The 19,390-nt window shown below is 31.7% G+C and overlaps 2 protein-coding genes across 2 annotated transcripts; both read left to right on the top strand.

The window, feature by feature from the left end:
• Positions 1–215: 215 nt before the first annotated feature.
• Positions 216–7,482, top strand: LOC105133511 (probable galacturonosyltransferase 14). The gene is made up of 6 exons (XM_011037548.1): positions 216–843; positions 1,915–1,970; positions 2,091–2,246; positions 4,294–4,884; positions 5,569–5,871; positions 6,515–7,482. Exons 1-6 carry the CDS (start codon positions 627–629, stop codon positions 6,800–6,802), a joined length of 1,611 nt encoding a protein of 536 aa, XP_011035850.1. The 5' UTR covers positions 216–626; the 3' UTR covers positions 6,803–7,482.
• A 7,605-nt stretch (positions 7,483–15,087) lies between these two features.
• LOC105133510 (membrane-anchored ubiquitin-fold protein 2-like) lies at positions 15,088–18,441 on the top strand. Its single transcript, XM_011037546.1, has 5 exons — positions 15,088–15,389; positions 15,895–16,180; positions 17,070–17,234; positions 17,796–17,883; positions 17,983–18,441. The coding sequence occupies exons 2-4, from the start codon at positions 16,048–16,050 to the stop codon at positions 17,849–17,851; spliced, it is 354 nt and encodes a 117-aa protein (XP_011035848.1). The 5' UTR covers positions 15,088–15,389; positions 15,895–16,047; the 3' UTR covers positions 17,852–17,883; positions 17,983–18,441.
• Positions 18,442–19,390: the final 949 nt, after the last annotated feature.

Genomic DNA, 19,390 nt, shown 5'->3' with positions numbered 1-19,390 from the left:
GACATCTAAATTTAGCTCTAAGGTCGAAGGTCAAAAACTCACCCCCACTCTTTTCTCTCTCCTTTTTTTTTTTTTTTTTAAAAAAAAAAACCCAACACCATCGCAACACGGTTTTGACTCTTGAACAACCTTATTTACTTATTAAAAAAAAAAATCAAAATAAAAAAAATACAACCTTATTTACTTATTAAAAAAAAAAAAAAAATAGACAAAAACACAAACGCAGGACAGAACCCATTCTCTCCCTCTCCCTCGCCTTCCTGATCCATTAAAGGTAGAAGAAGAAGAAAATCTTGCAAAAGGAGAAAACCCATTAGAGCTGTATTGATGTATTGTTGCGTGTAAATAGAAACCCATTTTTTATTGTTATAATAATAGCAGGTGCTGCTGCTGCTGAATCTCCAATGCGGTCTTTGAAAAGACCACAAAGAAGGGAAGGAGAAAGAGAAATAGAAAGGAGAATAAGAGATAACAGCAGCAACATTACAGGAACCCAGAAGGGAAATCTTATCTGTGATAGGTGTGGATCTGATGGTGAGTTGGGTATTGTTGGAACAAGCGAGGAAGGAGCTAGAACTTGTTGCCTTTGCTAGGTTTGTGCTGGTGAGGCTGCATAGAAAAGGAATATGCAGCTTCACATCTCGCGTAGCATGAGAAGCATCACTATATCTTCTAGCTGCAACAATGGGTTTATTGACTTAATGAAGATCAAAGTCGCAGCTCGCCATATCTCTTATAGAACCCTTTTTCATACTATACTCATTCTCGCTTTTTTGTTACCTTTTGTATTCATTCTCACTGCTTTGGTTACCCTTGAAGGAGTCAACAAGTGTTCCTCATTTGGTGAGTTTTTTCTTTTGATTGGTTTTTACTTGTTTTCAAGGATTTTTGTGTTCAAGTGTCTGGGCTTTTTTTTGGTTATTTTGATTGTGATTGTTTCTTCATGTGTTGGATGGATCTTCATTTGATCTGGGTTGTGATTGCTTTCTAATCTCATGATCTTGTTATTGTTTCTATGTATGCATTTGGCTGTGATGTGTTTGGATCCTGATTTGATTTGGGGTACGGTTGTTTTTCACATGTGATGCATTCGTGTCTTGTTTTAATCACATTTTGTTACATCCATGCATATTTTTCATGAATGTGCCTTATGTTTGTTTTGAACATTGATGGTTAATATTTTCAATTTGCTTACCTCTTTTTTCTGCAATACTAATACCTTGTTCTCTCCGCTCATATACATGTTTAAATACACTCACGGATGGTATTCATTTGATTATGATTTTCGCATTTGTGATTGATATCAAGGGTGATGGATCTAATTCTGATTTAATAGCTCATTATATTTGTTGGCATAGAAATTTCTTGCAGCCGAACGTATTTTCAGCTGTTTAACTCGGCTCCGGATTTCTTGATCTAGCATGATTAATTCATGGATTTTTCCATTTCCATTTATTTTTCATGCATGTTCGCACGCTTCTAATAACCAATGAGGCTTTGAACTTGTAAATTTATTGGGGATAGATTTCAGTTCATTAATTTATGAATTCTGGGAGATCAGTATTGTTTATTGTTTATGATAAAGATGAGCTAAATAAAGATTTGATGGTGTCTTAATTAATAGCAATTCACTGATACTTCAAACTGAAGCAGACTTCTAAAAAACATAAAGTCACAATTTTAGATTAATTATTTGGTTCTCCTGGCTGTTTCATTTTTTTAATCCTTTTTTTTTTGTGAAATTTGTTTATCGTGTTTATAATTCAAATTACTGAAATGTTACAGAGCAATCTGGATCTGCTTTTAGATGTCTATACTTATTGGATCAGGGTCTAGGATCACAATTTCATGATGCTGCTTCTGTGTTTGTGGTGGATACTTAATTCTTGTTCTTGCTTTGCTTTTGCACCGCAGATTGTTTAGGTAGACGGTTAGGACCAAGGCTTCTTGGTAGAGTAGATGATTCAGGGGTAAGTAAGCCTTTTCCTTCATCCTTACTGTTTCAGATTAAGTTATTACCTACTCTCCTACTTTGTGTTAATGGTGTTATTACAAGTTGAATACTTATGCTGGTGGTAATGATGTAACAGAGGCTCGTTAAAGACTTTTACAAGATACTCAATCAAGTTAAAAACGAGGAAATCCCAGATGGTGTAAAGCTCCCAGCTTCTTTTAGCCACCTAGTTTCTGAAATGAAGAACAATCAATATGATGCAAGGACATTTGCATTCATGTTGAGGGCTATGGTATGTGTCAAGTTATTCAACATAGACGTAAATAATTTAAGATGTGGTTTGTTTCCTTATTCTTAACTTATTGGGAGGAGAGCAGTGTTGAAAAGTAGGTTTTAGCTTCATGGATCCATACTTGTTTCTGCATCATCTTTCATTTTGCTTCAAACTAGTTATATCCCTCAATGAGGGTTGAATCTATTACCAAGTATTAGACAGGAATTATATTTGAACTTTTTTTGTTCATGCCTATGTTCTTGTTTTCTGTTAATAGTAATCTTAACATTTGGGAGTTTTTAACTGGAGAAATATATGAAATTTGGGTGACACATCTTATTAGTAGTTATTAGGATTTTTTGTTTGCCTGCAAAAGAAAGAAAAGGGATTCTAAAGAGGGGTATAAAATATATAATACCTGAAATCTTGTCCCTGTGTATTCTATCAAATAATGATTTGCTGGAAGGGATCTCTGCATGGTTCTATGAACGATTGCTATTAAATTATCGTATGCTACAATGTCATGGACAACTGAAGAGAAGATCTAAAAGAATTAGAGCTATTGCTATTCAATTATTGCTTGCTGAAAAATGAATTATCAGTTTCATCCACGAATACCTTGTTTTATGTCTTGACTGAAAAAGAGTAATTAAAAATGAAATGCCAATTCAATCTATCTTGAACAATTTAGCTGATTCTAATTCCCACTTATAGAAGACCATTCTAAACCTAAAAAATTCCATTGGATGATGGATTTCAAGTAGATATATGTTTATGCCCCACTCCAGGTCTGATCTCTTCAATTGTAGGCTATAGATCACTAATTCTATCTTCAAACTTACACTTGATTCCCAATCAATCAGCTTTTTTCATTAAGAATGTGATAAAGGAGGTAGCCCTAGTTTTGAGACCTTTCATGCCATGCTGCTTTTATATCAACTATTGTTGTTGCTTATTTTTTGCATGACACTCTCCTTGGTGAGTGTCTGATATTGAGTTTTGATTTATTGTTTGCTTGGCATCTTGGTCAGGTTGACACAGGATTGTCCACAGGACGTCTTGTTGCATTTCTATTCTCTAGGTTGTTCTGTTGTGAGAATCTTCTATTGTTGTGAGGCTTTAATTATTTTTTGACTGTGGAGATACCATTAATTGTTTATTGATGATGTGCTCTTAGAATTAGTTTGTTGGAAAAAGAAGAGCGACACAAATTCTTGACCCTTAACTCATGACCTGCTGACATGGACGAGTAAATTCTATCATTTTTATACAGGCAAGGAAGCTATATGTTAGAGGTTGGATCCTACTATTTAAAAATGAAAAGATAAAACATTATTATGATATTGTTGTTATATCAGAATTACTTTTTCTGGAAGAAGGAAAAATTAAGAAGAGCAAAAATGAATTAACATACTTAATGATTCATTATATGAACCAATGAAAGCAAAAATCCAACATGTTATTTTTGTAATTATTACTGTATTTTCTTTTTCTAGGTCTTAATCCTTTTATTTGATTAATTTTTAATTCAATACGAGTACAATGTTGGTGTGGGTCAAGAGTTGGAATCAAGAGTTTGGGTCACTTGTGGTTTGCAGCCGCCTTTAATGGTTATGATCCCTTTCACGCACAAATACATATTTTTAAATTAAGTTATTTTGTGGGCCAACTTGCTATTAATATGACTTTTCATTATTCAATATTAGATTGAATTATTCTACTCAACTTTGATAGAGCTCAAATGGTGCAGTCATGGTACTAATACGTTTGTATGTTTTAAGTTTGGATCCTTTAACTGCAACACGTTCATGCTACTCTGTGTCATTGAAGTGGGATGTGAAATTTTTTATTTGCTTTCTTTTGTTATGTCTTTGATTGATCCATCGATTTCATTTTCATTCTCTTTTCTTGTTATCCTTTATTCGCATATATGCATAAATTCATATGTATAGAGAGGGCATTTACCCATGCCACTCCAATAGAAAATAAGAAATAAAAATCTGCTGGGTCGTGAAGAAATATTTTCAACTAATGTCATTCTTTTTTTTTTTTTTATCTTTCACAGATGGAAAAATTGGAAAGAGAAATTAGGGAATCTAAATTTTCAGAGCTGATGAACAAACACTTTGCTGCAAGTTCCATCCCGAAAAGCATCCACTGTCTCTCTCTACGTCTGACTGATGAATATTCCTCCAATGCTCATGCACGTAAACAATTACCTTCTCCGGAGTTCCTTCCTCTGCTCTCCGACAACTCTTTCCACCACTTTATCCTCTCAACTGATAACATTTTGGCTGCCTCAGTTGTTGTCACTTCTACTATCCAGTCATCTTTAAAGCCTGACAACATAGTTTTTCACATCATCACTGACAAGAAAACCTATGCGGGCATGCACTCATGGTTTGCGTTAAACCCAGTCTCCCCTGCTATTGTGGAAGTGAAAGGTGTTCACCAGTTTGACTGGTTAACAAGAGAGAATGTTCCAGTGCTTGAAGCTGTAGAGAACCATAATGGTATCAGGAATTATTACCATGGGAATCACATTGCAGGGGCAGATCTTAGTGATACAACTCCACGAAGATTTGCTTCAAAATTGCAGGCTAGAAGTCCAAAGTATATATCGATACTCAACCATCTTCGGATATATATACCTGAGGTGATCTCATATGAAGTTTATCTTTTCTGTTGTCGTACTTGGAGATTATGAATTATGATGCCTATGGTCTATTTTAAAATAATCAGGGACATAAGATGTTAAAGGGTAAAAAAAGCAACCAAAAAATTATGATGCTAGATGTCATGAGGAAATGTACTTGTGATTATTTCATGTGCACATAGGTAGAAACCACCTGATCTCACTTGGAAAATCTAGTCTTTTACCAGCCATAACAAATGAGGATCTAACTTTAGTAATCTTGAAAGCATCCAGGATTGTTGTGGGAACATTCATTGATTTGTATCGGGAGTGACCCTGTGAATTACTGAAGTTTCTAAAATTTTTAATATATTGAAATATGAATAAAATGTGATGCTTACAAATTGAAAAAAGAAGATGGCTATGGATAACAAATGATGATTTACTGAAAGTAAAATGCTTTCTTTTGGATTGAAAAAAGAGAGAATATACTAAAGTTTGATGATTATGTCACATGTCCAATGGTAACAAAAATCTCTGAATTCCTTTCATTTCTAACGGCAGTGTTAATCTCCCAAGAACTATTGTATCATTAGTCCAACCTTTGAGGTTTGCCATGGTTTCTGCAATTTTGTTTTGTGCTAGATTTATTTTTTCATCATCTGTTGGCTCAATATCTTTATGCTGATTGGTTATGTTGAACAGCTCTTTCCAAACCTTGACAAGGTGGTGTTTCTAGATGATGATGTCGTAATCCAGCGTGATTTGTCTCCACTTTGGGAAATTGACCTTAAGGGAAAGGTCAATGGAGCTGTAGAAACTTGTAAAGGTGAAGATGAGTGGGTAATGTCCAAGCATCTCAAGAACTACTTCAATTTTTCACATCCCCTCATAGCAAAGAATTTGGACCCTGATGAATGTGCATGGGCATATGGAATGAACATATTTGATCTCCGCGCATGGAGGAAAACAAATATTAGAGAAACCTACCATTCCTGGCTGAAAGAGGTAAGCTCACCTGTTCCTGCCACCACCTTTTTTTGGTCTAATAAAACTCTAGGATAATATTAAAGACACTTTCACTAGCATGCTCATGCTGTGATATTTGCTATCATATGCGGTCAGTGACTCATTAAATGTGCTAACAGGTAACCTTGATCTCTAAAATTGTTATGTGAGAAGCATTGCACTAACAAACAAGCGTTACAAACTCCAGCTTTAAAAAAAAAATATCAATATGAGAAGGACCACTTCGGTAAACAACCTTCATCATCATCATCATATTCTTTCATTTATGAAGTATTGTTTTTACTTGCTTGTGTGCTCATCGCCTGTCATTGGCTCTGTGCACTCTTAATTTGTTTGTGAGTACATCACTTCATGGTGTTTCTCCCTACAACATTTCAGATATATTCTAGTTTATAGTTCATATTAGTTGATTTTCAGAATGTTAGTCAATTATCTAACTTACACGTGGATCTAAATTCTGGATGAATATCAAACACCTCAAATACAAATATTTCGTGTTGGGTTATTCTTGTATGCACTGAATATTGGTGAGGTTGTGCTTATAGTGATTTGTATATAACTGTAGGCAAATAAGAGATGCTTCGCCACTGTTTTTCTCTTATTCTGGGTTTTGTTTATGTAGAACCTGAAGTCAAACCTGACAATGTGGAAACTCGGAACCCTACCACCAGCTTTGATTGCATTTAAAGGTCATGTTCATCCAATTGATCCATCCTGGCATATGCTTGGGTTGGGATACCAGAATAAGACAAACATTGAGAGTGTAAAGAAGGCTGCAGTTATCCACTACAATGGTCAGGCAAAACCTTGGCTGGAAATTGGCTTTGAGCATCTTCGACCATTTTGGACCAAATATGTGAATTACTCCAATGATTTTATAAGGAACTGCCACATCCTGGATTCAGTTTGATCAACCATATGGGCTAGAACTAGAAGTGGAACGGAAAAAGACAAGTGATTTGGTTGGCATGTAAGTTTTTTCGTGGTTGAAAATTTTCTCAAGGTCTGCTTGAGAAGGCAAGTAGAAAATCATCCAGAATGGGAGCAGAGTTTCAGGTCTGAATTCTCTGTCATACCTCGTACGTTTGCAGCAAAGGGCCTGATCACCAGCACGGGCATTGGATTCTTTCTTTCAATCTTTAACGTAGCAATCCATCATTTATTTCTTGGTTGGAAAATTGATACTATTAATGGTCTTCCTGCAGAAAGTCTAGTCTGATTTCCTGGCACTTGTATTAGAATAAAGCAAATTACACAAGTTAGAAAGTGCATATGCCAATGCGCCATAGTGCTTGGTGCAGGAAAGAGGAAGGCTAGGGCAGATCTACAGTGAGGGCTCCAGCATTGGTCTACAAATGTTTCTTCACTTGATTTTTTCCCTCTTGTTGTCATTTTTGCTAGTACCTCCCCATTTTTTCCCCTGTCAATTTAATATCAAGGTGAAACATAGGAGTAGGTAATGGAGATTGCTTTATTACAGGTCCCGTTAAATTGGGGAACTTTTTAGGTTATATTTCAGTAGTTGTTATGTACGCGATTCATGAGAAACATTAAAATGTGCAGAAAATTCTTTTTTTTCTTCTAAGATTCTGTTTCTCTTTGTATCCTTGAGCATTCACTGTTTATGACATGTTTTAACATCCATGATGCCAATGTTAGGTCGCCCAAAACCCCATCACAGCTCTCATGAGCGCCGCCCCCCCGCCTCCCCTCTTTTTCTGGCGTCATTGTATTAAAGAAACCGTATAAAATACCAGGGGTATACTCTGAAAAATATAAAGGTCCCTACCCGGATCATCGATCAACAACAACTATAGTTTCTGGACAACTTAAATTAGAATCGATGAACTATAGTTTCTGAAAAAACCAAATTAAGAATCGATCAAGAGTAACCCAGTAACCTAAATGTAACTAGAGGGCCATCTAAACTGCGAAAACATGCGTGCAGGTCCGTGATCAATTATATACTATTTTCCTGTGCAGAATAATTAACTTTCGAGGCGGCATTCCATATTTTGCATGCAGACTGCGTCTCATTTCCTTCTTGGGAAGAACATTGTGCATGACGATACCCTAAAGGAGGAGATAGTCGCGTAAAGACACAAATCTTGCGTGCAATAATTTCTTTAGCAAACAAAAGATTCTTGTTGTTCATGGAATTTCCTCAGTTGATGATGACAAGAAATCCATTTATTTGTACGATCATCTTTTTCTAAGCATCCAACAACCGAATGTGGCAGCTCTGATCTTTCAAGGCAGAGGTTCCTTGTGCCTAACGCATCCAGATTATCTTAAATGCCCCACTCCACATCTGATTAGACCTCTCTTGGAATTTTGCTTTTCTTATCTTTATATCATTAAATTAAATTAATTAAATACCAAGGGATGACCAGGTTGGTTAGTGTCCTTTGCCTGCATCATTAATAAGCTTATTTTGATTCTTCGAAAGTTTAAAGTGGAAGAATCTGGAAGTTTCGTTGACATCACATACACGTCTACTTGATCAAAATATTAATATATATATTATTTAAATATTTTATAATTTTAATTTTAATTTTAAAATATTCTTAACCAATCACATTATATTATTTTTTATTCATCCTTAAATTTAACTAAATATATATAAATATCAAATCAATTTCAACTAAAAATATTTTTTATAAAATAATTTTTTTCCACAACAACAAAAATTACAACAATACCAAACAAAACAGAAGTAAATACTTATCATCATCAAAACAAGTAAAGGAATTATATTTCATGTTTTTTTTTGAGATAATAGTTGTTTTTTTAAATAATTTTTATTTTAAAATATATTAAAATAATAATTTTTTAAATTTTTTAAAAAATATTTTTAATATTAATACATCAAACAATTTAAAAACATAAAATAAATTAAATTTTAAATTAAAAAAAATTCAAATCTCACCCAAACGCTATACAAGACAAAACAGGCCTCCTTGACAGGGTCCTGATAAATCCTCTGGTCAGAGTTCACATGATCAAATCATCTCTCTTACATTAATGTGATGCCTTCAGTTTTGACCATTCTAAGAACACAGCTTCATATGTCAGCAAATTGTACATAACAACCTTGTATTGCTTCATTCTTTTTATTATAATTTTATTAATTTCAGATTGGAGGACTAATTAATAGATACATCTGTTACATGCTTAGCAGCCATTAATAATTTAGTGCACTATTTCAAACTTAAATTGACAATCTCCTATCTTGATGTTCAATGCTCCAGAAACAGCCCTTCTCTTCCCAAAATTCTGCATTTGCAAAGAATAAAGTTTGATGCTGTCCAATTAGCAGTCACATATTTTGGTGGAAGCTAAAACACAAGATTACTATACGTTTTATCTCGTCTGAAGCTATAATTTTAAAGATATTATGAATTGTTATAATGTGTTTAATAAAAAAATTTACGTTTTATCTCGTCTGAGGCTATATTTTTAAAGATATTATGGATTGTTATAATGTGTTTAATAAAAAAATTTATTTTGATTCTTTAATTTTATTTTTACATGTTTTGTCCCTAGAGTTTTAGGTTTTCTTGTTTCGGTTCTCAAAATTTATTTTTATTATATTTTAGTTATTAAATTCTAGAAAATAAGAAAAAGCTACTGGAATTATATTTTAGTTTTCAAGTTCCAGAAGATGAGAAAAAACTACTGGAAAAAAAGAAGAAACTTTTTTTCTAAGAGATAATAACTGAATAGAGGTAGTTTTTCTCCTTAACCAAAAATGAAATAATAGATTGGGAACTATAAAGAATATTATTGTTTGATCTTGAGCTTTTAGAGTAATTAAATATTATTTTAGTTCAGGAAATATGATTATTGAAATTTTTATAATATTTTTCATATTTTGTTTAAGTAAAAATGAATTGAAAATTTGATTTTAAAGTCCTATACTTAAACCTTAATTTGGTGATCGAAAAAAGTTATAATAATACATGATGATGTGTCATTCTTGTTATGCTAAGAAAATATATTGTCCATCATTTTCTTTTCAAAAAAGAAAAAACTAGATATGCGGACATGTCCTTCAAACTCATGCATACCTGACCTTTTTTTAAATGGACTTTTATCTTTTGTTTTCTGGCTCTTTTTTATTTACTAAAATTCTCTTTAAATAAGATTATTAAAATGATATTTTAAAAAAAATCTGATCATGCTCTAAATTTCAAATTATATTAGAGTTTTTTCAAATAATATTAATAATTATTTTATGACTAATTTTACATGAAAATTGAATTATTCGTTCTTTAAATGGTCGTATAAAAATTGAGACATTATTTTTGGTTTTCTGATTGAAAATTATTTTTCAAATCATGATAAGTTTTTATATAAAGAACCAAGTTTTGATAATAAAAAAAAACATTGTTCGTCAAAATTAAAAAGAACTGAACAAATAATGAAAAGGAGTTTTGTCTAAAAAAATAAATTTTTTACTCCTAAATTTAAATCATTTCAATTCTGACAATTCCTATTTTAAATATTTTAGATTTGTATTTCAAAAATTATTTTGTTGATAAAAATGGAAGTTGTTGTAACCCATTTTTTACCTCACGAAAACTCAAGAAAAGAAAAAAAATAGAAAAAGAAGATACAAAATACAAGAGGATATATATTAAGAAATTTTAGAAGAATGTTCAAGCTGGTGATGAAGGATCAAAATAACAAGTAAAAAAGTTGGAGGACCAAAATGTATATGATTGATAAATTGACAACCCAAATTAATTTTATTAAGGACTTATTATAAGAAAAATTAAGATTTGAAGTTAATTTATGCTTTAATTGGAAGAAATTAAAATTTGAGGGTCGAATTGTAATTTTAAAGAGTTAATTTAATCAAATCAGGGGCTTAATAGGATAAATATTGAAGTTTGATAAGCAATTAGGGATTTGGTTGAAGAAATTCAAAATCAAGGACTAAACTGAAAAAATAAGTGAATCAAGGGTTGAAAACGATCAAATCAGGAGTCAAATTAAAAAAAATAAAAGTTTGTTGATCAATTGAGAATAAAAATGTATAATCTCACAACCAATGACTAAAATGAAACAAATGATCAATTTTGAGGTTGAAAATTAAGTTTGACAGGAGTGAAATTGCATGAAATTAAGAGTTTAGGAAGCAATTACATGTGTAATTAAAAGCAATTGAAGGAAAAAGGTCTAAATTGAAATTTACCAATATCCCAAATTTAAAATCTTAATTTTTAGGGTTTAGCCTAGGTAACACATCATGTGGTTGGATGTGACATTTTCAACTACCTCAGGAGTTCTAACCACCATCATTTGATTGAAAAACACTTGCTCTGTAAAGATCAGCTACTCCTATCAAACAATTACATCTTATTTTCTCTAATGATCTAAACAATATCTTATTCTCAATCAGCCTTACACATCGACAAATTGTAGGTTGATCAAGGTTACACTTTCAAGCAAATGAATATGAAACTACAAGTCTTCAAGTCAAGCAAGATTGGATCTGAATGAAAGGTGTGCGATCTACCAACTTCAGGTGGTCTTTAAAAACGATAACGTCGGAGTTGCTTTGACAAAGCCTTGAAATAGGTAACTTGATTATTGATGGTTATGATACTTATTTCTCAAAATCACTAATCTTTTTCATGTGTTCATACTTCAAGCCTTCTCGGTCAATTTTTATCAAAGGTTACCCACATTTCTCTCAAGATCATAAGGCTATAAATAAGCCTTTTGGTCTCCAAGTATAGGAAAACAACCAAATCTTTAAAATTATATTTGTTGCAAAACCACCATTATAAAACCAATTTAGGTGCAAAGCTTACAGCTATAAAACGCATAAAAAAATCTCTTATTTTAAGTAGAAGTTTGAGCTTTGATGAAGAATAATTAATATTTAATTAAACTCTAACTTAAAGCCATATAAATACACCTGCAAATTCAAGGTAGAGGAGCAATAACAAAGAGAGAGGAAGATAGGATAAAAGAATTTCAAGTGTGAAGGTTTAAAAGCTGAGCACAAATATTTCCTTAACTTTAAGAGAAAGTAGCAAGTTTGAAAAAGAAATGGCAACAACTATATTGAAAGGTATAAAAAAACTCTTCTAGTTTAGTAGGTGATGTCCATGAGGCATACCTCTAGCTCTTCATTACATGTTTTAATGGTGTTTTAAACTTGTGTTTGTTAATATATTGTAATGATATTGTATTTTGATTAATACATGAAATGTTTCTTTTCTTTACTTGATTTTGATTTGAGTTGTTTGTTACTGTATACTAGATGTTTAGGAAATATTTTGATGTTTATTTTGTTGAAAAAAAATAGTTTTTATTTTTTGCCAAATATGGTAATATGTGTTTGAAGGTTTTTTTTTCCTGTTTATTAGTATATTTTTTTTAATTTTTGAACTTGAATTTGATCCCAAGTTGTTTAGAGAGTCCATATTGAATTGAGATTTGATATTGTAGTTGGCTATCATTACGGATACAATTATGAAAGTGGAATCTAATGTATGATTTTATATTTTTTTATTAATTCTTTTTGATTCAATTATGTTTGGTATTAGTAATGTGGTTTGTGAGAATAAAAAATAGTGTGTTTAGAGGCCTAGAAGGCCATTTTCAAAGTTGACAATGTGTTGGGTTTTTCTAGATTGTTGGGCAGTATTATTGGGAAAAACATTGTCTTAACTCTATAATTTGGATTAGTTTTGGTCAATTTCTTTTCACTAAAAACTTCATGATATTTGACTAGTTAATAATATAGAATTTATTGGCATCAATAATAAGTTTTTAATTGGTTTAATTCGATTTAGAACCGAAACCTATTTGGACCAAATCATGAAGATTATTTCACAATCAAAGTGAATCAATGCTATGTTATTGATCATTGCATGATTCACAATATGTTTGTGACCTTGTATTGATTGTATTTGGTCTAGTTGGAGATTCATGTTGCTTAATTGATATGAATTTTATTCGTGCTCTTTATTTTTTTGGTGTTTGATTCGTTTTCGATGGAAAAATTGAGTTTTTTTTTTTTAAAAAAAAAGTTTGATTCGTTTTAAGTTTTGGTTTCGTTTTTTGTTTAGTTTTTGGGTCAAACAATGTCTTTTGTTTGGCTTATGGTCGAATAAAAAATTTTGAGTCAATCCGGTCAGGTCAAAATTAGATAAAAGATTAAGACCCTATTTGGCTGACAATGTTTTTGCTAAAGGGTTTTTTGTTTGTTTTAAGAGTGTGCTTGATAAATACCTTATAAGCCTATTTTAACATTTCTGATTTAAAAAAAAAAAACCATGTTATTATCAAACATGACTTTATAAAAATAAATAATAATAATAATAAAGGAATGATTTTTTCTTATTGTACATGGCTCAATCCTTATAGAAATTATATTTTAAATTAAAAAAAAAGCCATGTTATTATCAAACATGACTCTATAAAAATAAAAAATAATAATAATAAAGGAATGATTTTTTTTTACTGTACATGACTCAATCCTTATAGAAATTATATTTTAAAAAGAAGGGGAAAATGTTTATAAAGCATCATTTTAGAAAATTTATGTGCATTTAAAAAAAATGAAAAAAAATTTGTAATTTTTTTTAAGGATTTCACAAATATTTTAATAATTTTAATTTTTAAAATTAAAAATTAATATTTTAACATAAATATTAGACCTCCTAGAAAGCTCGTATTTAAGTACTAAGAGTTAACTAAAAAAATCATGTTGGAATTGACGGTGATGAAAGTGGTGGGTGAGGGAGAATAGGGTCACGGTTTTTGTGGTAGAATGAAAGAACATGAAAGAAGGCAAGGAGACAAACAAGTGAGGGAAGCTCATGGTGTATCAAGAAAGAAAAGGGTTTGCAGGGTGTTCAGTGGGCCGTGAGGATTAGTCGTGGTGCGTGTAAGCTGGCCCGGACACCCCACGTAAATCAAAAAAAAAAAAAAAAGAACAGAGAAAGAAAAGGGTTCTCCGAGTGAGGGAAAAGAAGACAAATAAGAGGAAAAAAAAATATTTATTTTTTTTTAAAAGTAAATTGGTTGATTATGCCACTCCAAATAAAAAGTATTGGTTCTGCACCCTACTAGTTTAAAACTTGTTTGTTGTTTTGATAGCTTTTATATTTGCGTTGAACTATATGTATTTAGTGTTTGGTTACAAAATTAAAATGTGTTTTTATTTATGGGATCCACCAATAAACCAAGATCCAATCTAAGTTATTATAAAGTATTTTCTATCCATTTTTGTTGCTAAGGTTCAATCAATATTTTGCCCTTTAATTTTTTTTATTGTTTGTTACTTTTTAAACTTACAAAGATGACCTTATTTTTTTTTTCTTCTCCCTACGAGAGAAACTAGAAATTGGTAAGTATCTTTTTTGATCATTTTATTATTAATATCAATTTTTATTTTTTTTAATCAAAAACTTTGGATATATTTTTTGCTTAAAAATAATTTCACTTATAATTTTAACCAAACATATATTTTTTATTAAATCAACTACTACTAAAAGTAATTTTTCTTAACTTACTTATTTTATACCATAATATTAAACACACTTTAAAAACAATTTTTCTAAACTTACTTTTTTTATATCATAATTATAAGAACTACCACAATGTTATACTCAACTAGGCAATTTTCTTTAATTACATCACTTGTGTTTGGGAGTATAATTGTTTTTAAAAGTATTTTTCATTTTAAAATATATTAAAATAATATTTTTTATTTTTAAAAAATAATTTTTGATATCAGCACATTAAAATGATCTGAAAAAATTAAAAAAATATTAATTTGAAATAAAAAAATAAAAAAAATTTAAATTTTTTCAAAAGCGCTTTTGAAATGCTATGTCAGAGACACCTTTCATATTTGGGATTGTGGTTGCGGTTCAAAGTGCTTTAATTTTATAAATACATCAAAATAACATATTTATTTATTTTTTAAAATTTATTTTTAAGATTAATATATTAAAATAATTTAAAAATATTAAAAAATTAATTTTTAATAAAAAATTTAATTTTTTTAAAAATATAAATTAAACCGTGTTACCACAATGATTAAGCTAAAGTGTTCTTCATCATTTTCTTTTTTAATTTGTGAAATATTTTTTTTATAATTGTTATTTTTTTAAAAAAAAAGCCCTCAAAGTAGGGTGTTTTTTTTTATAATATTATGTGACCATGACATTGTAAACTGGGAAACAATGCTAGAAGTCATGTAAGTTTTAAAAGGAGAGAAATCTGTCCATTTCCATAGTCATAGGAGATTGCTAAGAGAATGCAAGAACGGAGGCATTGACCATAGATTTATTAGAAGACTTTGAAAACTCCGAAACAGCCTCGTTTCAGGGGATTATTTGATCTCTTCTTTTATTACTATTCACTATTGATGCACAAATCAGTTTTTCTTCTTCTTCTCCTCTCTTTTTTATTCAAGCTTGGATTTTTGAGCCAAAAAGAGATTGGCCCAGATCAGTTTTAAACAAAAAGTAAGCTAACCCATCAATTATTTTCAATTCTGTTGACCCAGTTGAGGATTTGGGTTTACTTTTGTGTTCATGGGAGTTTCCTTTTGTATTTTTGTGCTGTTGTTATGCCCCATGCAAGTTATTCATGCTCTCTGAGTGGTTCTTTTGATTCTATGGATTGGTTTGAGGAAGAACCAGTTAAAGTTTTTCAAGTTGCTGTGATTTGTATGGGATTTGTTATTAAAGGTTTAGTAAGCGTAGGTATGTGTGTCACTTCGTGTTTGTGATTTATTTATATATTTGTGGACTTCTGCATGATTTTGCTGGGAAAAAAAGGTTAGCTTTACTTCTAATTTTGGATAAATTTATCTGGTCATAATTGATGGCGGATTTTGATTGCTAGAAATTTAAATTCAAAACTATTTCCTCAATGGTGTTTCCTTCTTTGCATTAGTTTCCTGTTCCAGATTGCTATGCTTTCTGCATAACATATTTACAAGGGATAAATTCTGTTTTCATTTGGCAGAGTACCCAATTCAGAATCTTGGTCAAATATTTGTCTTTGTAAGGACCCAAATCAAGAAATTTAGTGGGCTTGATTTCTGATAGAAAATTCAATTGAGATAAAAGTTCCAAGTAGAGGTGGGTGCCTTGATTTTGAAAGACTGAATCTTTGAAAATGGCTGGGGTGCAAGATCAGTTAGAGATCAAGTTTCGATTGACTGATGGATCAGATATCGGTCCCAACACCTTTCCGGCTGCTACAAGTGTTGCAACCTTGAAAGAAAATATTCTTGCTCAATGGCCTAAAGGTTAGAAAAGCTTCAAAGGATCCCCCCTCCCCCCTCAAATTCTAAATTATTGTCCTTTCTCTTAACTGTTTCATTATGAAATTTTGCACAAATTGTATTAAACTTTGTCTAGACAGACATGTATTGATGTTGGGCTTCTCTTTAAAACTTTGTGTAATTTCTGTCTATCTGTGGTTTGCTATTCGGAAGCGACAACCTTAACAAGAGGAAGTACCATAATTGTTGCCTTATGCTTTGAATCAATATGTATACACATTCCCTTCTTTGGAGTCAGGCTACTGCAAGTACTATGTGATAATCAAATTGATGATTTCCCAGAAATCCTTGATTTCTTCAGTTCCAATTATTGGATACATAGACTTGAGGCATTTTTGTTCTTATGAATATTGATGAAAATTTGTAACGAAATTCTGAAATCTGAATTGATATACTACACATTTTGCTTCAAACAAAAACTGAAGTAACAAATTATTTAGTTTAGTTGTTTTTTTGTTGGTAATTTGGATTTTCATAATCTTCTTTCTTCAGTTAAATAATTTAGGAATTTAGATGGAATAGGATGGCACCTCTGAGACTCTAGTTTGGGTTGTGAACATGGTTGTTTTTGTTCATTGGCAATCCAGTGGGAATGCAGCTCTGTAAAGTGAATGCATTTGAGTTTTCAGTTGCTGGTTATTAAGAACCGCTATCAAACTTGATAGCGTAGCAATCAGCTTTGTCATGTAATCTTGCTAGACAACATCTTTTAAGTCTTTTTTTTTTATGTTGCTCTTTATTCCCAGTAAAGACAAGATTTTACGCTTGTGAACTTTGATGCTTTCTGTAGTTTTAAGTACTTCAAAGAAATATTATTCAAGGTACTTAAAAATCTTAATATTTATTTGACCAGAAAAGGAGAATGGTCCAAGGACATTGAAGGATGTCAAGTTAATTAGTGCAGGAAAAATACTGGAAAACAACAGAACAGTAGGGGAATGCCGGAGCCCACTCTGTGATAACCCTGGCGGTGTTACAACCATGCATGTTGTTGTTCAGCCATCTTCTGTAGAGAAAGGTACAAGCATTATCCATCACCCGACAATAATGATGGCCAAATTTTTAAATATATTCTTTCTTTCCAATCGGCTGTTTCTTGGAGCCTTTTGGAAATAAATTATTATATTTTATTTGAGCAGTGTGCAACTAGCATGGTTTGTTTTGTTTTTTTGTAGATCCCTATATTTTGTTTTTGTGAAAAAGCCTAGTTTGCGGTTTTGAGAATGGTACCCTGTCCAGTTCTTTACCCTCTTTTGGTCTATTATGTTAGACTATTATGTTAGACAGATGGCTCTTTGGCTTCGTATACCTTGTTATGTTACAGGCCAGGGACGGCATATAGAAATGGTTGCATTTCATTGAGTTCCCACGAGTCTTATAAATTATCAATGCAATAGTTTATGTCAATTCAACTCAATTATTGGCCATTTCAAAGCAACACTGATGGAAAGCATTAACTTTTGCTAACTATACGGCTATTACATATTTTTTTTGGCCTTTCCCTGTCGTATAGTTTATTTGAATATCGATTTTATTTCTAGTGTCTTATTAAAATTTGTATCCCATTGTGGCGGAGCAGGGAAGAAAGGGGCAAATCAAGCAAAGCAAAGTAAATGCGTTTGTGTTATATTATAATTTGCACCACCAAGAGCAGGAATGACATAAAGGTAAATTAGATACATGGCAGTCCATTTCATCTTCAATAAAGCATGGTGCTCTTTAAGTTGATTTTTGTGTTTCCTTTTCCTCCTCCTATGTTTCTACAGGAAGATAGTTTGGTGCTGGTATGAGATAACAAAGTTAGCAAGTTGTTGATTTGATGAGAAGCAATGGCATTATGAACTTTTATAATATAGATCATACATAGGTCAGGTCATACCCAACCCATTTGGTAAATGATGATTGTAGTTAAGTCAATTCAACTCTGCTTTGAGGCAACTAAATCTCATATTTAGTTGAAAATTTCATACATGCACGTATCCCAGATTTTACATTTTGAATTTGTGTCACCTTGTCATGTATCGGTCATAGTTGTACAATCTGAGTAGGTATTACAGTTCATGTTGGCGGTCATCATTTACCTAGTTGAATGCTGAAAAGCTCATGACTGTTCTAGAATGCAATAAAATTCTTGTTTCATTCTTGATCAAGTGGATGGGGTTTCAAAGTCTAAGGTCAAATGTAGTTTATGAGTATTGCTTTCTTAAAGAACTTTCATAGTATGAGTTTGTTGGTTTTCCAGTAATTATTTTGTGCATGAGAACCTTATATTTGCCTTTAACATTTGTTGCACTTGATTGTCGCAAAGCTACAACATGTGTGTAAAATACCATGCAAGAAACCAGAGTCTTTCTCAGGTCTCCAGTTGGTGCCCCCAGTAGACTTGTCAAATTTTGATGGAGCTATCAAATACTAACTACCAACCTTTACCACTTGCTTAATTTTTTCTCAGGTTCTTACAACCTTATTGCCCAATTTGATTGATGTTCTGGTTGTTTACGGCCACCTATTTGAATCTCACATGCATATTGGTGGAAGGTTTTGTCTAGATGCTGGCTGTCAAACTTCTATCTTCTATATGCTTGGTGGCACACTGGTCATAGATCTAAAATAACCATTGACGGGTCAAAAGCAGAGAGCTAATCCTAACTTTTCCTTCATGGTGAAGGTAAATTATGTGTAGGTTGGTATGAATCATGACAATGTCAAATATGGAGGGTTGATGTGATTTTGGCGCATTCAAAATAGATTCATGACATGGTTTACATGTTTACTTGATGATCAAAGCACACGTAAACATGTCAAATATGGAGGGTTGATGTGATTTTGGCGGATTCAAAATAGATTCATGACATGGTTTACATGTTTACTTGATCAAAGCACAAGTAAATTTTTTTTCCTGTCAATGAGGGAGTCACTTTCCTTGGTTTTGCTTCCAATCACTTTTAGATCCACTCTTTGAGGGTCAAGGTATTAATTAATTTCTCAGAGATTAACAATATCTTTTTCTTTCATTTTTAAATCAGTGGGATCCGTCTGTTGATGTGTTTAAATGTGGATCTATTGAAGAAGTCTATTATATTCGAAGATCATCATCTTTATTGAACCCTAAGTAACAATTGTTGCTAAGATATTCGGATGTTAAAGATAAGAAAAAAGACACAAAAATCTTTT

This window comes from Populus euphratica, unplaced genomic scaffold (assembly GCF_000495115.2).
Source record: "Populus euphratica unplaced genomic scaffold, PopEup_1.0 scaffold129.1, whole genome shotgun sequence".
Lineage (NCBI taxonomy): Eukaryota > Viridiplantae > Streptophyta > Magnoliopsida > Malpighiales > Salicaceae > Populus > Populus euphratica.
This window is presented reverse-complemented; position numbering and strand designations above follow the sequence as displayed.

Coding starts and splice junctions, on each gene's coding strand:
- LOC105133510 (XM_011037546.1), top strand. CDS start 16,048: ATGGCTGGGGTGCAAGATCAGTTAGAGATCAAGTTTCGATTGACTGAT. Junction 16,181..17,069: donor TCTTGCTCAATGGCCTAAAG/GTTAGAAAAGCT, acceptor TTATTTGACCAG/AAAAGGAGAATGGTCCAAGG. Junction 17,235..17,795: donor GCCATCTTCTGTAGAGAAAG/GTACAAGCATTA, acceptor GTGGCGGAGCAG/GGAAGAAAGGGGCAAATCAA.
- LOC105133511 (XM_011037548.1), top strand. CDS start 627: ATGCAGCTTCACATCTCGCGTAGCATGAGAAGCATCACTATATCTTCT. Junction 2,247..4,293: donor CATTCATGTTGAGGGCTATG/GTATGTGTCAAG, acceptor TATCTTTCACAG/ATGGAAAAATTGGAAAGAGA. Junction 4,885..5,568: donor TTCGGATATATATACCTGAG/GTGATCTCATAT, acceptor TATGTTGAACAG/CTCTTTCCAAACCTTGACAA.